We start from the raw sequence: 24072 nt of genomic DNA on the forward strand, positions 1-24072 counted from the left end.
TTGCGACTTCCCCCGCCACACACCTTTCATCGTCGGTTTAAATTAAAAGGGTTTGGTTGCCTTGCGAATCGAAGGACTTTCCGGGGCTAATTGGCCACCCGTGCCTCGGCGAGAGAAGAGACATCGGAAGCCGGGGAGAAATTGCGTTCACTCGGTCACTGTGAGTCGTCCTCTCGCCACGACGCGACACCCGCCCGCCCAGCAGGCCCCGTGAGGCTTCCGACGCCCCTGGCCAGACCCCAACCTTCCGGCCCTGAAATTTCATTTCGGCGATTAAAGTCAGTAAGTATCCCAACACCAATTTATTCAAACTCTCGGGGGTTTCAGTCAAAAACTACATAAAATTTTTATCGTGAGATTTTGCAAATCCGCTTGCCAGTCTTTCATTTGTAAATAGAATGATTGGCAGGAAAAGGTCAAAACCTATTTCATGAAATTCGTCGAATCGAGTTAATCGGCAGATGACATTTAATCAAGGAGATTGATTCTAATTCGCATCGTGCAGGGACGATCGCTTGCAAATCGCAGCTCGCGCGCATGAATCCTCAAATTGACGAGTTACGCAAGCGGCCGATTGTCACACACACGACACTTATGCAAAGGTTGGTTGTGACGCGCAAATTTGCCCCAATCCGTTTGATCAAACGTGCAAAACGTGAAAATCGCGACGGCTGAATTTGGATAAATCGCTTTTTGATTGGTTTCTGACAGAAAGGCGATTCGCAAATTGCCCTGGGCGCAGATCGAGAGCACTCTGAACGAATCAAAAGAGGCCTCCCGACTCAATTAATAAGCTGTTGAGCGCTCGCTGAAACCGCGAACGACGCATTTTGTTCCCGAATTGCACTCGACTTGGCCAAAAATAGGCTGAAAGATCCATTTACCCTCAAAGTGGGCCAACTCTAGATATTGGCAGGTGTGCAAAAGGGGTATTTTGAGCTGTAAATTATTTGAAATTCTGTACAGATTAATTGAGTTAAAATTGGAATTTAAATTTAGGTGAAAAATTCTCCCGTGCTAAATTTTGCAAAAATGTCTTCACAAACAGAATTTTAAGATTAAAAAAATTAAAGTCTTATATAATACTTTAAAATTGCATTTCTTTAGATTTGTGCTGTGTTTTCCTCTTTGTTTTGTAGGAGACAATTAATTTAAGATCAAAAGACTTAAAAGTCGTAGACTTCATTCAGAAGTATTTATTATACCATTTTGTTGCTCTCAAAAAGTATTTGAGAGGTGATAACAAATCCCTTTAAGATTGTACAAATTATGAGCAGAGGATGCTTAGCAAATTTAAATAATGGTGCGCGAGAGGCGTTTGAGGTTGAAATGATATGCACAGCAACCGCGCTGGTCAAAAGCAATTTAGACGCAATTTTGTTCCATTAGCAAAGCAAGAGAGCGCGCGGGTTCTGTTCTGTGAGAGATTCTCGCTCACACATATCATTATTGATACCAACCCTCACACCATGCACACATAACATGTGCATATGCAACTTCCATGTGATCAAATCTAAGTGCGGGAAGACTAGGAATAATAGATTGATCTACTTATCTTCATATTAAGATAGTTATTTTAAATTGAAAACACTGAAAACGGCGAAAATCGAACGATAAACATCACATTCTAAATTCAATTCCACATCAATTTTAATTTCTCCATCGTAATTTGGATTTTAATTCCAAATAAAGTTCAATGAACGTAGGATATAATTTTTCTCTAGCGGATTTCTGGTTATCCTGGTAGAATAAATGTATTCCCAGAAACCCTGAATGTGCTGTCGGCGTCTTCACTTGCCGATTTCTAGAATTGATTTAATAGAAGACATGAGGTAACAACGATAATTTAATTAAAAAATTGTGCAATTCGTTCATTTGATCGCAAGTGTGCGTCTCAAGCATTGCGACATATTTTCATCTATCTTCGCAAGAGGCTTCAAGCAAGACCAAGATGATTAATTTTTGCAACTACTGATAGCAGGTGTTCATTAACCAACTAAGTGCTGATCAAGCTACTTGAATCTCATCTTAACATCGTTACGACAACCCTTGACGTTTCGCAACAACTGTTTTAACGACTAGACTCTTTCCAGGAGCGAGTTTTACTTGCGTAAACGTGCTTTGTTTCTCCTGCTTGTCCAAATGTCTGAAGGCGGAAAGCGCAAAAACAAGCAACTCGTTACACGAGCTGTTTGTTGCTGCTTTTTCTTCTGTACACACAAAAGAAAAACAAAAGTCTAGATATTTTTACCTTAAATTTAAATTTTAGACTCCAGTTTGCTCACGAGCACAAAATTCAATTTTGTATATAATTTATAATTATAAATATGCTTTTCATATAAGGATATTTTGTGTAAATATGGGTTGAAAATCACATTAAGCAAGAAATGAATTTTAAAATATGGCATTTCATAACGTCGACCTTGTGATAAATGAGAGAACGAAATTTGAGAAACAAGATGATAATTTAATTTTTTTGTAACCAAGACGATGTTGGCATAAATAATACGGACGTGGCAGTTTCTTATCTTCCCGCACAGCGCTTGTATAGACTCTAGAAAAATCATAAGAAACGGTTGTGATTTAAATTTATTCACAACATTAAAAAATTCGATTTATTTTAAAACGAAAAACCAGACAGGCCTTTTTTGTTTTTTTTAAGCAAATTAAAACGAAATACACTAATTAAGAAGGACATGTCCAGTTTATATATTTGCTACTTCCGCATTCTGCTATTTCCAGCTGAAACGTCCTTTCCTCCGTCCTCTTCTATTTTTGATATCGAAAGTACACCTGACGCTGCAGCTTCTCGAATGAAATTCTACATCTTTCGCGAATCCCCCAGTGGACTCTAATTCCCGCGTATATAAATATATCAATTTCGTCACCGGTCCGCAGATGTCGTAGTCAGAGCTTTTTATCACAGCCAACACATCTCGCAGGTCAAATAAGCCGCTTCCTGTCTGATATAAGCAAGCTGTGCTGCGAATTTGGGCGAATCTCGATAGCGTCATTTAATGTGTCAAGATCAAAGACGCGGCGCGCGGCGATCCTAAAATAAGTCGCCGCGCTCACTTGCTCAATAAACGCAGCAACTAATTACGCTACGTTATTGACCAACAAGGTCAGACTTTCGATATCGGAGACCGCAAGCAAACAGATCTATTTCCGAAACGGTATCGTTTCCTGCTAGCTTTTTCGATTCACTTCATGCTGAATGAAAGAGCTAAAATGGGAGTAAAAGTGGCCTGTTTTCGCCAATCAAGGCTGCGTGAAATTTCTGAAGACATTCAAGTGCAACAAGTAACACGAAGTGAATCCAAAAGACATTGAGCACTTCAGCTTTAACTAATAAAAATTTAGCTCTCAATATCAGATAAATTTTTTGGGACGATTTATAACGCGTATGGAAATGTTCAAATGATTATTTATGTTTGAATTAGCTAATTTGGAGAAGACGAGAATCAATGCATTAAACCCTCCTGAAAAAGCAGTATTTCAATTTATATTAATACATAGTTAAATCACCATGTTAATGATCGCTTGCGAAACTTACGCTCGTAAAAGCATAATTTTAATAATTGTATGCTCACTCACACAGCTGATAAGTGGCACTACTTGTATATTAATTTTCTACCGTTATGCAAAAATATCACATTATTATCTGTTGTACATGTAATTTTTTACAGTAATTGTTGCAAAAAATATCACATCGAAAAAAGTGTCGTGCCAGAAAAAATGCCTCTAAAAGTAGCTTAAAAAATTTACAACACTAAACTTGAAACTGTCTTAATTTAAGTTGTAATGTCTCTTTTAGCAAGGTGATTCTTCTGGTGATTAATAAAATGCCTGTAAGAATTAACTGTTGATTGTTGGAATACCTGTGAAATTAATAATTCCAAACTAAATATTCCTCTGGTTTCTTGACTAATCGTGATAACTTCCGATTAATAATTGAATAATTAATTAAAGCAGATTTATCAGGATCTTGCATGATTAATAAAAGGCCGGAGTGTAAGTTTTAAATTAACGTATATTAATTGATTATGAAAACCTCAATACTTTTGTATATGACTTTTCAAATGATACCAATTTTAATATTCACTCAAATCTTGATTCTTGTCAAGTCTTTTCACTTGTGTGTCTTTCAGTTTGTTACTTCACTTGCTTTTGTAGTCACGGTTGCGATTACCTGGTCATTAACGGACCTGAATGGTGTTGCTTTGCTGATCACCTGAGCTGCTTCTCTCCTGCACGTCCGAAAATGTCTTAAATTTGGTTGGTGAAAGGTATAGCCAATAGTGAAATCTTGCCCTTTATTCTATGCACTCATTGGTAGACTCACTAATGTTGTCCTATTCTCTACCACCAAGCACAGCGTCTTGTCATAACGGTCACTCACCCTCAAATGGTCATCAATCTACATTGGTGTTATTGTTGTTTATACAAACAACTAGATGTGCGGGTCGAATTTGAGTTCCTTTTGATATTTACGGGTAGACAAGTTTATTTATTTATCTGTCAACAATATAAATAAGGACACATCCGGCTGTCCCAAAATAATAGACCTTTTAAAGGGATGCTTGGTGAGAAACTGTAGTTTGACCCTTCCTGACCATTTCACATTTACAAAATAAATAATGATTTTCTTCTGACTGTGTTAATTTATCGACATTTCATTAACCATTGCACAAGTATTGAATTTAATTTATTATTGGTTTTCGTTCGATTTAATTACCTATTTGATTGCACTATGTATAGCAACATTTATTTTATGCTTGCTAAAATAGCATAGGTACATTATAAAGTGTTGTGCGCTTAATAGTGCGATTAATAAATCAATATACGTTTCCTAATATGTATTTGATGGAGGGGAACAAGAACTTTGAACAATTTTAAACAAAACGCATTCCGGCAACAGGACAAAGGTTAAAATACAATCAATAGGACTTTTTACATGGTTTTCATACATATATATTCTCTGTTCTTGACTTCCTTTTCTTACAATTAGGTTCAAGCTTTTTAGGTATCTCCTTCGTCACGAAACTGCTTATGAGGCGATTTTCACCTTAAAAATTGCCTACGTAGCTCGAGTGTAATCGCAAAAAGCTGACTCGGCCTGAATTTGCACGAGCAGTTAAACGCACACAACTCGAATTTCTCAGCGAGCAACTCTTCATAAAAGAGTTGTCTTTATAATTACTGACACGTGTAGACCGCATCTTAAAATATTGAGAATTTTAGAGAGAGGGCACGTGTTATGGTGTCTGGCGGCGTGAAAAAAGGATTTTATATGTGCGAGAAACGTCTCTCGTATTTCGCAGATAATAAGGCTTCCCTTCTGTTGATCCTGTCAACGGTCAGAAAGTGTTCACAGATTGCCCGATTTATTATATTAAGCGCACACGTGCGGAGAAAAATTGGAGACGATATAGCATACTCTTAAAAAAAATCCTTTACTGCGAGCAAAGAGATATGGAACGATCAAGACTAACTTCAAATAGACTCTCTGCACGTAAAATTAACAATTAAAGGTTCTTAAAGTTTTAAAAATATTTATTTATCAAAAAGTGCATTTTTTAATCATAATATATAAAAGTAATTCTTTGAGATAATTAGCTTTGTATTTTTTATGGCGTTTTGGTGAGGTTTAACATCTAAATTGTATTAATTTTGAAGTGAAAATTCAAAACATGGTGCTTACAAAAATATTACATCATTTTTGAACTGATTATTAATAGATTTTTTAACTTCTTACGAGATAACAAGTTTATCTCCAAATTCCTATATTTGATGATCCACTTTGGGTGCATCTTTCTTGAAACACGCATAAAGCTCAGTGCGGCGAGAGATTACATTGTAATTAATCGTTTTTGCAATATGTTTGCTAGTACTATGCCCTTTCTTACTGTATTTTCTATTTAATTATTTAATTTTATGTATTGACAATAGCAAGAATAAACAAGAATATAATATTATATTATATTTAATATTATATTTATAATATTAAATATTGTAAAATCAAATGTTGTAAGCCGTCATAATGTGTGGTCAAATTTTGTGGCTCTGTAAGATTTGAAAAGTAATGGGAACGGGAGCAACACAAATCCATTCATTTCGGGAAGAGTCTCTTTGGGTGGCCACAATAACAAAAAGGAGTCCATGCTGAGCGCTCCCACGATTTGAGGAAGGGATAGGATTTGAGGAAGGGAAAAGCCAATTCTTTAGGGTGCAGGAAATGACATCCTGGTAAACTGTTGCTTTGGAAAACAAGAGAAAAGTGGGAAAAAGAGGAAGAGGCATTTTGCGGGAATTCATTCAGAAGCGAGCTTCCATCGCGAGCAAACGTCGTTTGCTGCTCTCTCTCTCTCTCTATCTGTAGTGAAATTCATGCTGGACTTTGACTGTATCAACGAACGAAACCATCGCAAACGGCTGATATATTCAGGTACTGTCTTCAGTTAGTTATATTTTGGCTAGTTTTAATATTTTTTAAGATCCAATACAAATATTTTAAATTAACATTATCAAAGATCATTGAAATTAACAATAGGTAATTAAATGACAACTTTTTCCGGGGAAATAGGATTATAGGGTCTTCCCATGCTTATGAAAATTGATTTCATATTTCCATGCTTTCGTGTGAGCAATTTTTAAACAGCCAATTCAATAAACTAAGGGTTCATCTGGCTGGCATAGTCCGGCTCAAAACGCTTCATCGCGCAAGATTTTATTGTTGCGTTCGTATGCACACGGCTCGACGACGCAAAATGAATTTTAGATATTAGATGGGAGGGTTTTATTCGTTCACCAGGTTCTCACCGTGATCGTTTTTGTGATACCACCTTCGCTTATCGTTGTCAGTCTCCTCTGCTCCAATGAATTGAGGGAGGGCACAGACACGAAAGTAAGTGCTTCACAGCTCTCTCCGTGTGTGCAGTGTCAAACTTAGTCAGCTCACGTCTTTTCGAGTTGGAAAATATGACAAATTTTCTGTAATATACCTACTTAACCACGCGATCTTGAAGTTAATTTTTAATCCATTCTGTCCACTCTCTTCTCTCTTCCCGTTTCCGTGCCCAGATCTATATTACTTAACGCACTAATGAATGAGTGTCTCCTACCTCCTTGCCATAGACCATAGACCGAGAACAACTGGTTTCAAAACTAGTGCTGTATAGAAACTGAATCTGTTTTCTATATACGCGATAAGTATGCAATAATAAATTAAGTGTCTCAAACAATAGCAGCACATACTTAATAATTGAAAGAATTAACTTTATTTCATTTTCAATATCTTTTACAAACAAAATTAAGACAACTGCTCGGTTCAATGTTTGGGAATGAATTGAGGCATCGTAACAAGCTTCACAACACACAAAGTCTCTTTGAGGTTAGATAAATAGTAATTTTGGGGGAGCAACTATAAAAACTTTGGAAATAATAACTTGAGTGGCTGAACAGAAAATTTTAAAATAATTTTGAAATAAAGATTTTAAGAGGACGAGGAAAAATAAATCCTAAAAAGTATGGTCAGTCGTTCTTGACTCAAAGTAAGTTTTTATTTTTATAACATTTAATTAAAAAAAATCACACCCCTGTGTGAAGGCAAAATTTTTTAACAACTCACGGGCAGTACTATAACTACATAGCGTGTGATATTTCACTTTTCTGAGCAACTCAGCCCAGTTCACGTGAAGCGTCAATTTGCGCAATTTGCGCGTCAGCCAGAGCTGCACGACCCGAGGTCTGGTTGCATTTGCTGGGGCAACGCTCGCGTTTCGAATTCGAGCGCCACACGCAGCTGCCCCACCCGGCGAACGAGGGGCCGAGAATCGATCGTCGCATGCGGCGGCGCCGAGTAAAGCAGGCGCTGCCGACGAGTCCGCTGACGTAGACAAACAATACCGCGTGTACGTCAACGGGGTGCACCAGCGGCGCCAGCCTTAGACCACGGTGGCTGCTCAGAGGATGATGTTAAGTTTGCCTCGGGTCCTTGGACTTTTCCAGACGAATCGCGAAAACAGTGGAGATCTGCAGATCAGACTGCGGGGATGAGAGAGGAACAATAAAAAATTTCTCTCTTTAGTAAACAGGACGGGTCGGACATGCAAATTTTCATACTTAATTTAAATTGTAATCAAAATTAATATTTTTTTAGAGTTGAAGTTTCTCCTAAACAATTATCGGTAAAAAGATTTTGCTTGATACAGGACCATTCTCATTTTCAGTTAAAATATTTTCTACAGTTTTAAGATAAACTAATAATCCCTTTACCCCAATATACTAGTCATTCTTGAACAACTTATTGGATATTATTGCAACTGTCACAGCTTCATTTAAAATCAGGTTTTACGAACAATTCCAATATTTTTCTCATCTTTGCGCCGTTTGGAATTTTAACTGTAACGCTGAAAACCAGTTTCGAGCAAGATCTACGAGAGAACAGGCTTTTTTGTGTTGATTGATACCAGACTTTTACTTTCAAATTTTACAATCTGGATATATTTCAAGTTTATTTTTTTAAGAAAATATTTATTTTGAAAGCTACAGAAGTCCAGCCAATTCCGGAGAATTAACGGCTGGTGCTTATTCTGCTACACAAGGCAGCACAATTTTAGTACATTAGTGTGTAAATAACATACAATCAAATATTTTTAATGCAGTGTCGTCATTGAGACAACAGCAACAAACATATTATTATAGTAAAAACACTCGCAATATTTAAAATTACTACACAAAACTGAACATATTTCAACTTTCAAGATTTCGAAAAAAAAATGGCATTTATCCTCTTATCCTGAGCAAGAATTTAAACAAATCTGACAAAACATACACATCGAATGAACTATTGAACTTTTTTTATCATGCTGAAGCGACCCAACGTATAAACAACGTTTCACTACTTAAAGTTTTGCGTTAATTTTATATTTTTAGTTTTTATGCGACCACCATTCAACGCTATTGTTATGCTATGTAAGATAGTATAAGGTAGCAATGCCAATCGTTTTTTTCCTCGGTACAATAGCCCTTTTTTTCACACAACACCTTGTCGTTGTCGGTCATTTGCACCGCGCACACAATCGCTGCAGCCGGCGCTATATTCGCTCAGTTCGAGCCCCCTTGCGCGTGACGTCACGCACGAGCCGAGCTGCTCGCGGTTGGTTCGGGCTGCGCTCTTTAGTATGCCACATGCTGGTCGTTGGCATCACTCGTCGATCGCGCGCCTTTCGTGCTCAGCTATAATGTAATTCAATCGCAGTTATTAATGTTATTCCATAGCGCATTGGACTTTCCAAAGGTGAGTAAATTGCTTATTTTGCACGGAAATCGGTGAAAAAAGGGCGGCTCGGCAAAACGGGGGTGCAAACCGTCGCAGTAGCAGCCCCCGCACTCCGTTGACTCCGTCCACGCTGCTCTCTCCGCTCTCTTCTCGGGAAATTTAGGGGGAGTAATTTATTCTAGCAGCCGTGGGACGTTTCCAGCTTATTTTTTGAGGGTTTAGTAAATGCTGATGCAATAGATCCGGTTCGGCTGGTTCATTTCTCGGGCAGATACTGCGGACAATCCCCTGGCGGCTTTTCACCCCGTTCCCCGCACACTACTTCCAGCCTCTTAATGCGCCGATTTCGCCACTCGCGATGGAGGGAATTGTGCCAACGAGCGTTATTGATCCAACCCGACCTAACTTTGACCTGAAAAACGTTTCTTTTCCACGCGGTGCCAAATTCGCGACCCGTAGAACGTTCCACAACCGCGTCTATAATCAGGAAGCAGAACGTTTTCCGTTAAAAATCGAGCGACCACGTGGTATCGGTGCTCGCACGGAAGCCAGACTTTGCACCGAAAGGTGAAGGCCAAAGACGGTGACGGCACCGGCACGCACTGCACCGAAGAGTGTGGTGCCCCCGTGTTGCCTCGAAGAATTCGGCCCTCGCAGCACAACTGGCACGGCCGAGCGCATTTAGCTGAGCAATCGCAATTCACAAATAATTCGCAACCTTGCAATCGACTTGCCAGCTAACCGACACCCCAAAAAGTAGTTCAAGCGTGAAGCTAGATAAGAAGCGAGAAATTCGATGAGATTAGTAACAATGAGGAAGCCGGCGCGACTGAAAACTGTTCACACGCTGAAGTGCAATTTCACGAAAATCAGAGACAAGGACCTGAGTCATTCTCATGAATGGGATTATTCATCATTGCGGAGGCGAGTGAATCATTAATTTGTAGGTTTGAGATCAAAAATTGGAAAGGCTAACAAGGAAATGTAATTTTTTCGTTTTCTTGAATTTATACGAGTTGTATTAATCTACAATAATGCCACAAATAATTATTAAAAAATAAAGAATACAAAGGTAACGAAAAATACTAACGTACTAAAGGCGTGCCATTGTGAAAGTCTGATTTTTATAAATCTCAGGTGGCGGGGTCAAACAAATGAAAAATTGTTAACTTTTTTCCTTCTCTGAAAATTCCCGTCGGTTTAAATATGCTTTTTCCTCGAACGTACGTTAACTCTTTATCATTCTTCCTTCTCGAGCATACCTCGAGATATTTCGTGCGGCGCCATAAGAGCCGCGAACCAAACGTTTTCTAAACAAGCCTCATACAGTGAAGAATAACGCCGCTCTCGCGGTCCGTCTGGAATTTCATTTCAAGGCGAACGCCGACTGAGATTTTTCCTTGCGTGCGGCCAGGTGCACTGCGCTCTTTCCTCACAAAGCACCATTCATTCCACTCGCTGTCTTGGCCGGTATTTCCAAGCTATGCGGCGGCCCGAAAATGACTTATCGAGTCACATGATTCTCCAGGGGAGCAGGATACGGCTAATTGGATTAGCTGGGCTACAGTGTCGGATTCCCGCTAGAATGTTGCCCGTAGGGGAGCAGCATAACGTACACAAATATGTGGTTATAGATTACACGTGTAGGAGGTGAAAATGAGTACCCACCTCAGCTACTCGACGTAAGAACATGGAGGGCGGGACGTGTAACTTACCTGAAACAAAATAGAAAACATTATCAAATATAGCCAATAAATGAGAATCGTAAAGGCAGAAATTTTTGTATAACTGATTGGACGTAATTGTTTTTGATGCCAATTGACTCAAGTTACAAATAATATGAGCCTTTGATGACGTAGATGCAAATGACCAGAAACCTAATTCTCGTAGGTCACTTGGGTCGATTAAAATAGTATTAGGTTCAATTGCCAGTATGTTTATATTAAGCATAGCTCGTGCAGTTTTGCAAATTCAACGTGACTAGCTTGCTTGCAACGGACAGGGGTGCGACGTCAACCCTGGGCTGGTGCTCCAGCTCGAGGCTCGACCCACATTCGAAGCGCTAAATGGGTTTCTAGAATTCGCGTGCGCGCAAATCACGCAGGTAGACAGCGGGTGACACTAAAATAAACACTCGGGCATATCGCGTAAGAAGCCACTCGGCGATAAATAGCTCATATCACGCGTCACTCAATGCAAATGCGCAATACCAAAATAAACAACAGCGTGCGTTAGTCCTAGCGCTATTAATTTGACTGTGTTGTTTTGCATGATTGCGATTTGTATAAATACGAAAGAGAGAGTAATCGAGCAAAGGAGTTTCAGTCGTCCTGCTGAACCAGTTTGCACTTCAAACGGAGGTGGCACACTTAAATTTACACACACGTCCTTAAGTCTTGAATGAATTGCGCAACACAAGCCACTATAAAGTGACTCACGTTGCGATAGAAGCGCCCAATTAAGTCTGATTCATGAAACAGAACCGCCAAGGAGATAAAATGAAAATCGATGGTCGTGTGACACCGCGCTGCTGCGGTTGGTGTTTCTCTTTTCCAGCGGGAAACGCGTGCCTGCGCCACTTTTCTAGCTCAGCATCGGCTCGCCAGATAAAATTGCTTACCGGTGATGTTTGCCACCAACCTTGTTCACACGATACCTGGCAACCCTTGCATGAGACAAAATTTCTGCGTGCGTGTATATCACCTGAGAGCACAGGAATCGCAAGCCGTCCGTCTAGACGGACTCGAATTACACGCCATGCAGTTGGCAGAAAAAACGTGCTCGTATCCAGGCGAGACGAAAAGCCTGCTCCTCATTAAACAGCCTGCTCTTGTTCAGCCATGACCCCAGCTAACAAAAATTCCGTTTGGAGCCTGTTGGCAAGTGCGGGATGAAAAGAGACACTCGCGACTTGCAGTGCCTTATAAAGAGGATAATATAAGAAATGAGTAAAAGCTTAAATGTCCCTGGGAGCGTCAGAAGAGCAGAAATAATCCCGCTCACACTGTAAAACTGCTAACAATGTTAAGCAAGAAGCGCTAGCAGCCGAGTTAGTAAACATTTGTAATGTTTTGTAGTGTTTGATTTTTTTTAAATTGGCACGCTGAACATGAATAAACATGCTTTAATCTGAAGAAATAGAGAGCCTAAGACGGTAGACAAAATAGCAAAAAGCATTAATTTTTGTGGACTCCTATACCGCGAGCATGAATATTAATTTCTACTCATCTTTTGATTCGCAGGGGGCTGCATTGTACAGGGTATGCCCAGATCCGGTTTGGAGCTACCCATCGTCGACCACAACACCAACACTCACCCTAAAACAAGCTTCATCGCGAGCTGCGTCTTTTCTGACGGTCCCGTTCTTTGAGAGCAGCAACCATTTCGGCTTCCAAAGTGAAATCGGCCGCTGCGGCCTCGACTCCATCCAAGCTGCTGAGGATGCTGTCCAAGGACAAAGACGCCACCGCGCCCATTTGCTTGGGCGAGGAGGTAGTCGAGCTCATCGTCGACCCCATTACCATTCAGGTAAAAATTAAAAAAAAATTATTTATACTGAAATAAATTATAATTATGCAAATGAGAGACTTTGCAGTCTTTCCATTATTATCGGTTCTTTTGATATTTTATTTTGATTGTTTACTGTTTTAAAGATTGATTCAACTTTTAAGGTGGTCAAGGAACCTCTCGTGGACGACCCTGGCGACAACAACGGCGGACGCTTGCCAGACGTGGTGGCGGAGACAACAATGTTAGCGGACCCTGCGGAGGTGGTTCAGAAGAAGGATGAGAGTTACCGTGCAATGGCCCTACAAGTTTTCATTCCGTTCTTGGTTGCCGGACTTGGAATGGTTGGAGCAGGGCTTGTTCTTGACGTCGTTCAGGTATTATATTCGAACCTTAATTTTTCCCACAGTCGTTGCTCATGATTTTTATCTTTAATCTCCAGCATTGGTCAGTGTTCATGCAAGTAAAGGAGTTGATGATTTTGGTGCCGGCTTTGTTGGGATTAAAAGGAAATCTAGAGATGACTCTCGCGTCTCGTCTCAGCACCCAGGCAAACTTAGGACATATGGACACGCCAAAAGAGCAGTGGAGCATGATCGCAGCTAATCTCACGCTAATCCAGGTATGAAACACTTTCGAGATATTAGATTATGCAACGCGGAAGGAGGGCATTATGTGCAGTTAAATGGATCTCATATGTGACAATTATTTATGTTGCAATTGCAGTGCCAAGCTATTGTGGTTGGATTTCTTGGATCAGTAGCTGCGTTGATTATGGAGGCCAGCAAAACTCAGACCTTCAACTTGGACCACGCTTTTCTCCTCTGCGCAAGCAGTCTCGTGACCGCCTCCATCGCCAGTTTTGTCCTAGGTATATTTCCATTGCATGCGAATCCACAGATAAACTATTGCCGCCATAAATAACGGGGCATAGGTCAATATCTGATTTCTTATGTAAACACAGAAAGAAAATATAATTATGTTACGTCAAGTTTGCATTCTGCATAATCTAAACTCTTGCGTGTCCGCAGGACTGATCACGGCCGCGGTAATAGTTTTTTCGAGACACTGCAACATCAACCCTGACAATGTGGCCACACCCATCGCGGCCAGTTTGGGCGACATCACGTCCCTTGCCTTGCTCTCTTGGACTTCGACCCACCTCTACAACGCTATAGGTGTGTTAAGGATTTTATTTAGCACGAACAAAATTTAATTTAACAAATAATACAGGAAAACAAGACTGGCTGGCACCGCTCATCATCTCAGGTTATGTGCTAATCACACCGCTCTGGGTTTGGATCGCAAAACGCAATAAGTACACCCGCGAAGTGCTCTACACTGGCTGGACACCAGTGGTAATCGCCATGATAATCAGCAGGTAAGCTATTTTTTAATTTTCAAAATTAATGAATAGTGAGTTTTAAATTAAATGCAAGTTCCTGTGTGTATAACAAACTGCTTGCTTTTTGTGCTAAATAAAAACGAAAAGATAAACAGCTTGCTATACACTGAGGAAGTTTATATTAATTACAACGGAAATGTTGAGTGTTTATCAACTTCTATTGACATCTGCTGACAATTTGGAGAATATGTGGCATTTTAATAATTCCTTTAAACTATTTTAGCTTCGGGGGTTTCATCCTGGAGGGAATGGTCGCGCATTTTGAAGGATTCGCCGTCTTCCAACCTGTTATCAACGGAGTCGGTGGCAACCTGGTGGCTGTGCACGCTAGCAGGATCTCAACCTCCCTTCACAGGGACTTCCAGCCCGGAATGCTGGATGACGAAGAAGGCGGCCACAGCAGCGTCTGCATTACACCAGGCCAGTCTTTCCGCGGCAAGAACAAACATTCGCGCACATGCCGCATCCTAATGTGCATGGTGGTGCCTGGACACCTCATTTTCGTCTACACCATTCACTACATAAAAACTGGAAACTTGGGATTATCGCTGTTGTTTCTTGCTGGCTACCTCGTCGCAGCACAAATTCAGGTTTGTTTTTCAAATGATTTAAAATAAAATTAGGAGCTAAATTGAAAGTAAAAAAATATAATAATTACAAAACGGCTAATCTGCGCGAAGTAGATTAAAGATGATTGGCTATAAGAGTGAAATTCGATACTTCGGAATATTTTCTTGTAGAATTATTGCGATATTATAAGAGCAGAAAATTTCACTCGTAGCCACCCATATCCTTTGTCAATTCAGCGTAAAAAAGAGCCACAACGTTTATTTTTAATTTTGTCACAGTTCCCGTGTTTCAATTTAATTTTTCCTGCTCAAAAATCACGTTTAAATATTTAATTGACTGGGGAAATTGTGCACACAGGTTGGCATTCTGCTCTACATCGCTTACATCATGACCCACTGGATGTGGAAGAGACGAATCGATCCAGACAACTCAGCCATCCCATACCTCACTGCCATGGGCGATCTTTTGGGCATAAGTTTGCTTGCCATGGCCTTTGGCGTCCTGTACGTTGCTGGCAACGATGGTATCTACATGAAACAGTAATCTTTTTCGAAACCGAATATTTAAGTAAGACTGCAGAAATTGGCAAGACGATTTTTATAAAAAAAGGACCCTGCTCTCACATTACTTCTTGCATTATTTTCGATACAACTCAGTATTGGCTGGCCCAACGATCAAAATTGCAACACAGGACAAGGCACGAGCTATGAAATTTCTTCATACCAGACTAACTTGCAACTTCAAGTTTACTAAAATCATCTACTTTCACGAAATCCCAAAAAACTTTTGATTTGATGACAAACTAAACTAAATGTTCGGCTCGTTTTAAAATGTTTAAACAATAATAATCAACGTGCAATTAATAGGGCGGCCCTTATTCCTAGCTAGATACACGAGTAGAACAGTTAACAAATGTACTGTGATAGAGTTGATTGATCCCAAAAGCCCGAGAACATCCAACTTGCATGCAGCTTGTTTGGCGTCAAATTCCAAAATACGACAACAATTCCTGACTGAGCTGCTTTCATGAGACTTTGTCACACTTACAAGCTTCGGAAATGCCTCGTTTGAAACTTGTATTTTGCACGTTCCAACGCCATATTCGCAAAGTTTTACCATTTTACCAAGATTATTTTTGCCTATTTTTACCCCAAAGACCAATCATCCTGGATTATGCTGGGTAAAGTTTCATTAACCCTTCATCCCCCGATGCACACATAATTTGATCATAGCCCGTCTAGTCTTTTTAAGTTGAAATTGTTTTCACCTTACTTCCAAAGATAAGTCGCGAGCTTTGTTTTTAAGAGAAAGAGCCATCGGGGGTGATCGGTTTCTTCCTACTGTTTTAAATTATTTTCAATTTTAATTTTGAATCGTATGTGTGCTTCAATAAATAGTTCCTTTCCTGCGCAATAATTTCTGAAACGAACAATATATTTCTTCAGCAAAGTGGCCTGAACATCATTCCGTGAGTTCCACCTCAGGTCTTGCTTGATAATTATTGCATTTATCAAATTTCACTTCTGATAATAATTTATTTCAAAATTAGATTCCTTTCGGCCGTTTCATTGAACGAGAGTATCGTCTTCTTTGAAAGCCTATTAGAATTAGGTGCCATTTTAAAATAATTATTTTCAAATTGTGTTTTAAAACAGAGTTTGTCGCACTTTTAGTACTTAAGAAGTGTCTCAAAATTTGTGAAATCTCGGAAAAAGTAAATGTATTTTCTTATGGGAACAACTAGACTTTTGAGTGTAAACGTTTGGTTAATAACCAATTACTTTTAAAATCTCCCCACTAAAGATTTTGATCTGATGCTATTTCAGTATGTTGGCATTTTATTTGAGTAAAAAATGTGCTGTTTGATTTTTTATGATTGACTGTCCTTCACTAAACACGTGGAATTCGTTTATGCTTGTTGGTAACCACGACATTAGTTGTTGCTATCACCCGACGAGTTGTGTTTATTGTTGAGTAATTAAGAGTGTTGCCTGATGTTGAAATCAAAAAGTATCAGACGAAAGTGTTTGTGCCAAACATCCTGTACGTGAAATTTTAAGATCAATAAAAAGTGTTGATTTAAAAGTACTATTTTCATTAACTATCGAATGATCAACCTCTCGATCCATATTGGTTTTTAATAATAGCAAAATTCAGAATTATTTCAGAAAGAAATGCCCAATTTTCAGGAGAGTTTTCATCTGTGGCAAGGAAAAGTAAAAATTACAGAATCATGACTCGTGACCAACTTCTGTATTACTGTTTTTACTATAGCTCAATCAAATTGAGATTGGACATGTAGTTGAATTTTTTTATAGCAAATATTTGACTTTTAAAAGGTGTACTACAAAAGGAACTTTCCGATGACCCGGTCTAGTGACTGAAATTGCAGATAAATACCGGACGAAGTATTAAAAAAATAATAACGATAGAAAACCCTGAGGAGGCGGTTCAAATAAAGGAGGATTGAGAGTTACAATGTTCGCGTCTCATCTTACAATTAGCACCCAGGCCAACTTAGGACGCACGGAGACGCTGACAGATAATAAGCGCGTAAAACTTGTTTCGCGCTAATCGAGGTACAAACACTCGTAATTAGAGAGTAAATTAGTAAATTGCTACCAAGAAGGAGATCATTTTATGCTGCTAGCTGGATCTCACGAGACATTAAAAAACGCAGGATTTTATAATTATTCAGCAGAGCATCTCTATTACAAATAATTGTCGACGAAAAAAATAATCACTCAAAATTATAAATTTTCTAAGGAGCATGACGCCCATTAATGCCATCATTCAACATTCATTGCAGTGCCAAGCTATTGGGGTTGGATTTACAGGATCTCTATTTGCATCGGTTATAGGGTTTTACAAACCAACATTATCAAAAATACTTTTAAACAAATTATCACAGGCATAAAATCCTCACAGGCATGTACAGAAGTCTCCAGATATGCTTTAAACGTAATTATTAACCGTTGTCACAATTAAAATTACTATGATGCCTCGCTGATATCTGAGCGAGGCGGTTAGCGGAAAGGTCACCTGTCCACTGGTGACCACATAAACCAGGCCAATCAAAATCCGTCTAATATATTTTCGTGCTTTTCGACTATATGTTCTCTTGCACTTTACACTTTATTTCGTTTATTGAGAATAAACATGTGAAAGCAAACATTTGATGTTTTTAAATAACTTTTTGGGGACGAGCATCGCATCGAGCAAAGCGACTTCAGGTGAACACTTGACAGACGTGGTGACAGAGCAATACAATGTTGGCAAATCCTTCGACGCCGGTTCGTAGGAAGGATGAGAGTGACCGTGCAATAGTCTTTCAAATTTTCATTCCGTTCGTGCTTTCAGGATTTGCAACGATTGGAACAGGAATATTACTTGATTACATCGATCAGGTACGCCATTTGAGGCAAAGGTTTACAGCTTTCAGCTAAAGATTTTTTTTTATTTCCAATCCAAAGAATGCGACTGTGTTCAAGAAAGTAAATGCGACGACGATTTTGGTGCCTGCTCTGTTGGGTCTGAAAGGAAATCTGGAGATGACTCTCGCATCTCGTCTTAGCACCAAGGCCAACATAGATAACATGGACACAACGGAAGATTTTTGGAGCATGATCAAAGCTAATCTCGCGCTAATAGAGGTACGAACCAAATGAGCCACGTGAGATTGGGGTGATTGGACGGGTTTTTGAGACGCCTGAAAAACTGTAACTTAACTTTCCTTGAAGTCCATCTTTTCAGTTTGCACACTTTTCCCGGGATTTTTTAATTACTTAAAATCAGGGCAACCACTCACTTTTCCGACCTCTGACCTGACTGACCTCGACTCCCATCACCTTTCTGAGTATTTTTAGGAAGATTGGGTTACATCTAAAATTTCAAACGTCTTAAAAACTGGTCCGATTGCTCCCTCAAACATAAAAAATAAGAGCAATTTGCTGTCATTTTGGATGATATATAAGTTGCAATTGTAGTTCCAAGCTATTGTGGTTGGATTTCTTGGATCACTAGCTGCGTCGATTATAAATGAGGCCATCGAATCTCAGACTTTCCACTTGGACCACGTTCTTCTCCTCTGCACAAGTAGTCTCGTGACCGCTTCCATCGTCCATGTCGCCCTAGGTATATCTCAATTTCGCATACGTATGAACGATTTTTCACCGAAAATTTATCAGGGAACTTAGTGCTTCATCTGCTAAATGATTTACTAAAAAATAACAATAAAAGCCATTAGGTTCGCATATTTTACATTATTTTAATTTGTGTATCTGCAGGAGCGATCACGATATGTGTCATAAATTACTCACGTAAGTGCAACATCAACCCAGACAACGTGGCCATACCCATCGCGACCAGTCTAGGTGACTTTGCGTCCGTCGTCGTTATATTTTTGTCCACAACCTTGCTCTATAGCGCTGAAGGTCTGTTTAGTCTACCGGTGATCCTTAAAAATTAATCCAAAATATTTTAAGGAAGTTTAAGGTGGGTTGCATCTTTAATCTTCGTGGGTTTAGCGTTTCTCGCAGTGTTCTGTTTCCGGTACGCGAAATGCAATGAGCACACTCAAGAAATGCTCAAAAGAGACTGGTGGTGGCTACCAATGATGGTTGCCATAGCAATCAGCGTGTGAGTAATTTTAATTTTCTAAAAATTAGAGACCTAGATATTCTTGTGTTAATTGAAATTTTTTCAGCATGGGGGGTTTCGTCCTACAAAAAACGGTCAAAAAGTTCAAAAAGTTCGCAGTCTTCCAAACAGTCATCAATGGTTCCTGCGGCAACCTGGTGGCTGTGCAAGCTAGTAAGATTTCAACCTTTCTGCACAAGCACATCCAGCCTGGAACGGTAGACGAGGAAAGCGGCAACACGCGACGAATATTTGTTTCGCTTGAACATACCTTGTACGGTATTAATATAATATCGCGTACTTGCCGCTTCATATTGGCTATGGCGTTTCCTGGACACATGATTTTCCTCTTTTTCGTTTACATAACTAGACGCGTGCACATGTCGTGGGTGTTTTTAACTAGCTACCTCATTGTTGCAGAACTTCAGGTTTGTGCTTTAATATATATTAAATAATAGATTAGTAATCAATTAATTTCAATCAAAATTTGGAGCTCTAAATTGGTTAAACACAGCACATGAAATTACTCCTACAAATTTGCAACTAGAAAAATGACGATTTATAAAGATTGAAATTAAGTTCTAATAACTTGAAAATTGTGTTCACAGGTTGGCGTAATGCTTTATGTTGCATACGTCATTACCCACGTGTTGTGGAAGTCGAAATTTGATCCAGATACCTCAGCAATACCTCTGTTAGCTGCTTTGGCCGATTTAGTAGGCGCAGTTTTCCTTGCCTTTGTCTTTAACGTTCTGAACATTACTGGAGCTGAATTTCCTGGCGATGATCTTTCCGGGACCGAAATGCTACTACGACAGTAGCGCACAATTTTTAAATTATATGATAATGTACTCTTAAAACAAAACGAAAGCGCTCTGAGTTTTCGCCATCTCAAAAGAGGTAAACTAATCAAATAAATATGACTCCTTTCCTGCGCATCAGTATCTGAAGAAAGGTGGTTAGGTTATCAATTAACATTTCTGCATTTATTCATATTTAATATTATTGAGTAGCAATCAATAATTAAATTCTGACAAGGATCTGTTGCAAATAACTGTGTTTTGATGTTAAAAATCAATAAACATTTGTTATTTAAAGAATACTTGTTTATTTTCTAAAAAATATGTGCTTCACAGTTCATATTGGTTTGTCAAAAATTGAATCATCACAGTTATTTCCTGAAGGAATGTTCAATTTCCAGGAGAGTTTTGCCTTTCGTTTCAGGCAAGAAAAAGTAGACAAAAGTTGTCCCAATAATCGAGATGGTTCCGAAAATGAGAAAGACTAAGCTTTCGCCTAAAAGAGCCAGCATGTATGGGTAGCTCTTTACTACGGTGAAAATGAATATGTAGACGATGCACGTAATGAGACCAGATGCAAGTCCTCTGCATTTTTCAGGCAGCAACTCGCCCAGCATTACCCAGGGTATCACAAGGAAACCTTTGAAAATGCGTTAAATTTTAAAACGTTAAGAAAAATTGACTGTTACCAAATGTATTAAAGGCAATGAAGCCAGTCATGCAGGTCAGAGAGACGGCAAGCGATGGTGTCTCCTGCAGCTGCATAATGGTGCCCAATGTGATCATGGACACTGACATGCCAACGCCAGAGATAATTGACACAGGGCGGCGGCCAATTTTGGAGAGAATTACACAGCTCAGGCAAATTACAATGAGCCTGGCCACCCCGATGACCACGGCAGATTGGTTGCTGGACAATACTCCACTGTCCGCCGACTGGAAGATCTGCACAGCGTAAAAAATTACGGCATTCATGCCGCAAAACTGCTGGAAAAAGAAGAAGACCAACATGACCAGCAGGGGTCTTCTGGAATGTTTGGAGACGAGAGATTCCCAGGCGGAAGTTGTGTCCGTAGTGTCCTGCGCCCGAAAACTGAGAAGAAAAATACAAACATTAAAGCGATGCAAAGACATGCATGGGAATATTAACCAATTACTGTCGTCAGATCTCTTGTTGAGCCAGCGCATGGCTTGGTCAGCTAGTGTGTGCTTGCCCTTTGCCCTAAGCCAGACCGGGCTCTCAGGCAGGAAATGCATCACCAGGAAGTGCAGAAGCGGGACTGAGGCGCAAGTTGCAGCTACCACGTTCCACTGCAGGTGCGACGCGCCCATAACGTACACCACCAGCATCCCCATCGAAAATACAAGGCTCGGCGTCGAAGCCAAGTAGTTTCGCAGAATTGGCGTGGTGATTTCGCTTATATAAACCTGCGAGCGACGACTTTAAAAATAATTATACTTTTGATTTTCCATCATTTCCTACTTGAATCGTGCAGTCGACCATTCCGCCGCCTAGGCCGGTTAGCAGGCGTCCAGCGTAGAGGGTTAACACGTTTGAGGATAAGGCTATCAGAATCCAGCCGATGAAAGTGGGAACGCACTGCATTTGGAGTGTTCGCTTGCGGCCGAATTGGTCCATCAAAAAGCCGACCAAAATGCATCCTAAAGCTGAGCTCAAAGCTGATAAGCTGGCTGAAAATTAAACAATACTCAAATGTAACGAGAAAATATTGACCCCAAAAATATAGATTAATATTATGCATCTCTATCAGCACCGACATTCCACAGCGCTGAAATAAAACAAACGCAGTACTTCCCGCACGATGCAATGACAAACAAACAAATCAGTTTGTCCGCTACAATTAGCTTGATTGTCAGTGCATTGCAAAAAGAATAGTGGAGCCAGTAAATATTTATTCTGCTCATTGACTTTCCTGTACCGCTATTTTGTTTACAGCACGTCTTTCAGAGACTTTTCTAGCCCGAGTATCACTAGTTCAGTTTCACTTTTGCAACAATTGCGCTCGCACACAATTTAAGGTCAAGACGTGGCTTCCGAGCACACGTTTATCGCTGACTGTGGATGGACTTACTGACCGATAAATAGACACTTGCTTGTTGTCTTCCGCCATTCATTGCTGCACTTGGCGACCGAGAGATCAATTGATATTGGCCCTGAGTCGCAGCTGTTTGATCGTACTGATATGGCAGCCTTATTAACCGGCTTATTACTTTATTGTTCTGTTTTGAAGACGCGACGAGCCCAAAACAGCCGATTGCTCAAGTAAGGTAAAAGATGAAGTGCAGTGCAGCGCACTCGAGATATCAAGTAAATATTTAAAATTCAAGGCGACACTACATAAATTGATAGGCGTTTTTATATATGGTGATATTTACCGATCCAAGAAGCTTCATCTTCATCGACTGGCAACCAACTGTCAGGGTGCTGCAGTTGCGGCAGAGCTATGGCCGAGTATCCCAAAATAAGACCATTGCCAAAGGACGACAAGTCAGCAAGCAAAACGGTTAGTACCTGTGGAAGAGAGCAAACAAAACTTTTTTCCGGGCAAACAGAGTGTTTACGACTGCTCACTTCTTTTGCAACCGAGCCTAATTTGTTTTTTCCATCCTGCTCCAATTGCTGTTTAATGGAGATAATTTGCGGCGTCGGACCAGCCGACTGCAGCAAAAGAGCGTTCTTTTCTTCAACAACCAGCTTTGTTTCTTGAAGACTAGCAGATTGCGATTTTGGAGAAACATGTATATTAATACTTTGTGTTCACGTGATATTTCGCCTGGAGGCAACGATTCATTGCCGGAGAACAGGTTTTAAGTGCGGACGTGGAACCGCAAATGTCTGGTTAACGAAGGAGAATATTTGAATATTGATCACATTTCTTTAATTTGCAAAATTCAACTAACTTTTAGTATGACTCTGAAACAATGTGAAGCGAAACTGCAATTAAATATTAATTTGATTGGCCTGATTTAAAGATAAAAATCTCTCAGCTGAAGTATCCAACTGCGAGATATATTGAAAAAAAACTAAAAGGTGATGCATTAAAAGATCCACGTCTATTTACATTTAAATAAATTGTTATTCAACTCACGAGAATTGATCTTGATCCATTTTCCCTAAAAGAAACTGCTTTGCCGCCGAAGAGCAGCGATCTGATGGCGAGCGAGAGCGCGGTTTGAACGGCTCGTGCAGCGCAACACAGAACGGAGTGGAAGTAAAATGAGCAGCCGCGCCTCAAGCGACGTTTCTGCAGCGTTTGTACCAATCCAGTGAGACACAAACTCGGATGCCCTAGTCTTTTCAAGACATGCAAAGTTCAATGCAATTTGGTGGCACGTGTTTGTGGAAGGGAGGGTTGCACGGATCATCTCCCCTGCAAAAGTTCGGGCAAGGAAAGCCCAATTTTGTTAAGGGTGGTAGGGTAAAATAGACACAAACTTTTTTATCTTCTCCGCTTTCTGGGGCGCATTGTCGTCGCAATAAATTTGTGCGCATCCAACGCGACTTGCGTTAGTGCGTTTTGGGAACAAGCCAATTCCTACGTTCCGTTGAGGAAGAGTGTTTGACCTTATTTTGCTCAGTATTTTTTCTCGAACACTTTCGCCTTTTCTTTGTTTTCTTTGTTAAACTATGTCTTCTAAACTGCAATTAAGGTCATTCGTTGAATAAAACTAAAGTGATTTCTTGATTTGCTTTTCTTAATTGCACAAACCTAATTTGATGTTCAAAAATTTGCTTCTAGTCGACGTGCTTTGATACAAAATATTCTAAGGGATAATTAAGGAAAAATACCAATGAATGAAATTCTTTGCAAATACACAAATAATAGAGAACAACATCAAGACTCACT

At 39.9% G+C, this 24072-nt stretch overlaps 3 protein-coding genes across 6 annotated transcripts; 2 read left to right on the plus strand and 1 right to left on the minus strand.

Moving 5' to 3' along the window:
* Positions 1–144: 144 nt before the first annotated feature.
* On the plus strand, positions 145–16850 carry LOC135946046 (solute carrier family 41 member 1-like). Of its 4 annotated transcripts, none has more exons than XM_065494074.1 (9): positions 145–282; positions 12526–12811; positions 12937–13167; positions 13233–13412; positions 13517–13661; positions 13822–13968; positions 14024–14171; positions 14419–14785; positions 15123–16850. In XM_065494074.1, the coding sequence occupies exons 2-9, from the start codon at positions 12725–12727 to the stop codon at positions 15306–15308; spliced, it is 1491 nt and encodes a 496-aa protein (XP_065350146.1). In that variant the 5' UTR covers positions 145–282; positions 12526–12724; the 3' UTR covers positions 15309–16850. The 4 variants fall into 4 exon arrangements, with proteins under 4 accessions (XP_065350146.1, XP_065350145.1, XP_065350148.1 ...); XM_065494073.1 differs by lacking the exon at positions 145–282 and adding an exon at positions 9154–9301; XM_065494076.1 differs by lacking the exon at positions 145–282 and adding an exon at positions 9154–9301 and having other exon boundaries at positions 12955–13167.
* Positions 16851–18034: 1184 nt separating this feature from the next.
* On the plus strand, positions 18035–20440 carry LOC135945089 (solute carrier family 41 member 1-like). The gene is made up of 7 exons (XM_065492501.1): positions 18035–18172; positions 18239–18418; positions 18752–18899; positions 18953–18960; positions 19012–19198; positions 19250–19403; positions 19471–20440. The coding sequence occupies exons 1-7, from the start codon at positions 18035–18037 to the stop codon at positions 19856–19858; spliced, it is 1203 nt and encodes a 400-aa protein (XP_065348573.1). The 3' UTR covers positions 19859–20440.
* Positions 20441–20487: 47 nt separating this feature from the next.
* Positions 20488–23841, minus strand: LOC135946047 (facilitated trehalose transporter Tret1-2 homolog). Its single transcript, XM_065494078.1, has 7 exons — positions 23314–23841; positions 22797–22935; positions 22601–22736; positions 21687–21895; positions 21354–21631; positions 20893–21296; positions 20488–20843 (listed from the first exon to the last, which is right to left on the minus strand). Exons 1-7 carry the CDS (start codon positions 23331–23333, stop codon positions 20575–20577), a joined length of 1455 nt encoding a protein of 484 aa, XP_065350150.1. The 5' UTR covers positions 23334–23841; the 3' UTR covers positions 20488–20574.
* Positions 23842–24072: the final 231 nt, after the last annotated feature.

Source organism: Cloeon dipterum, chromosome X, assembly GCF_949628265.1.
Source record: "Cloeon dipterum chromosome X, ieCloDipt1.1, whole genome shotgun sequence".
Classification (NCBI taxonomy): Eukaryota; Metazoa; Arthropoda; class Insecta; order Ephemeroptera; family Baetidae; genus Cloeon; species Cloeon dipterum.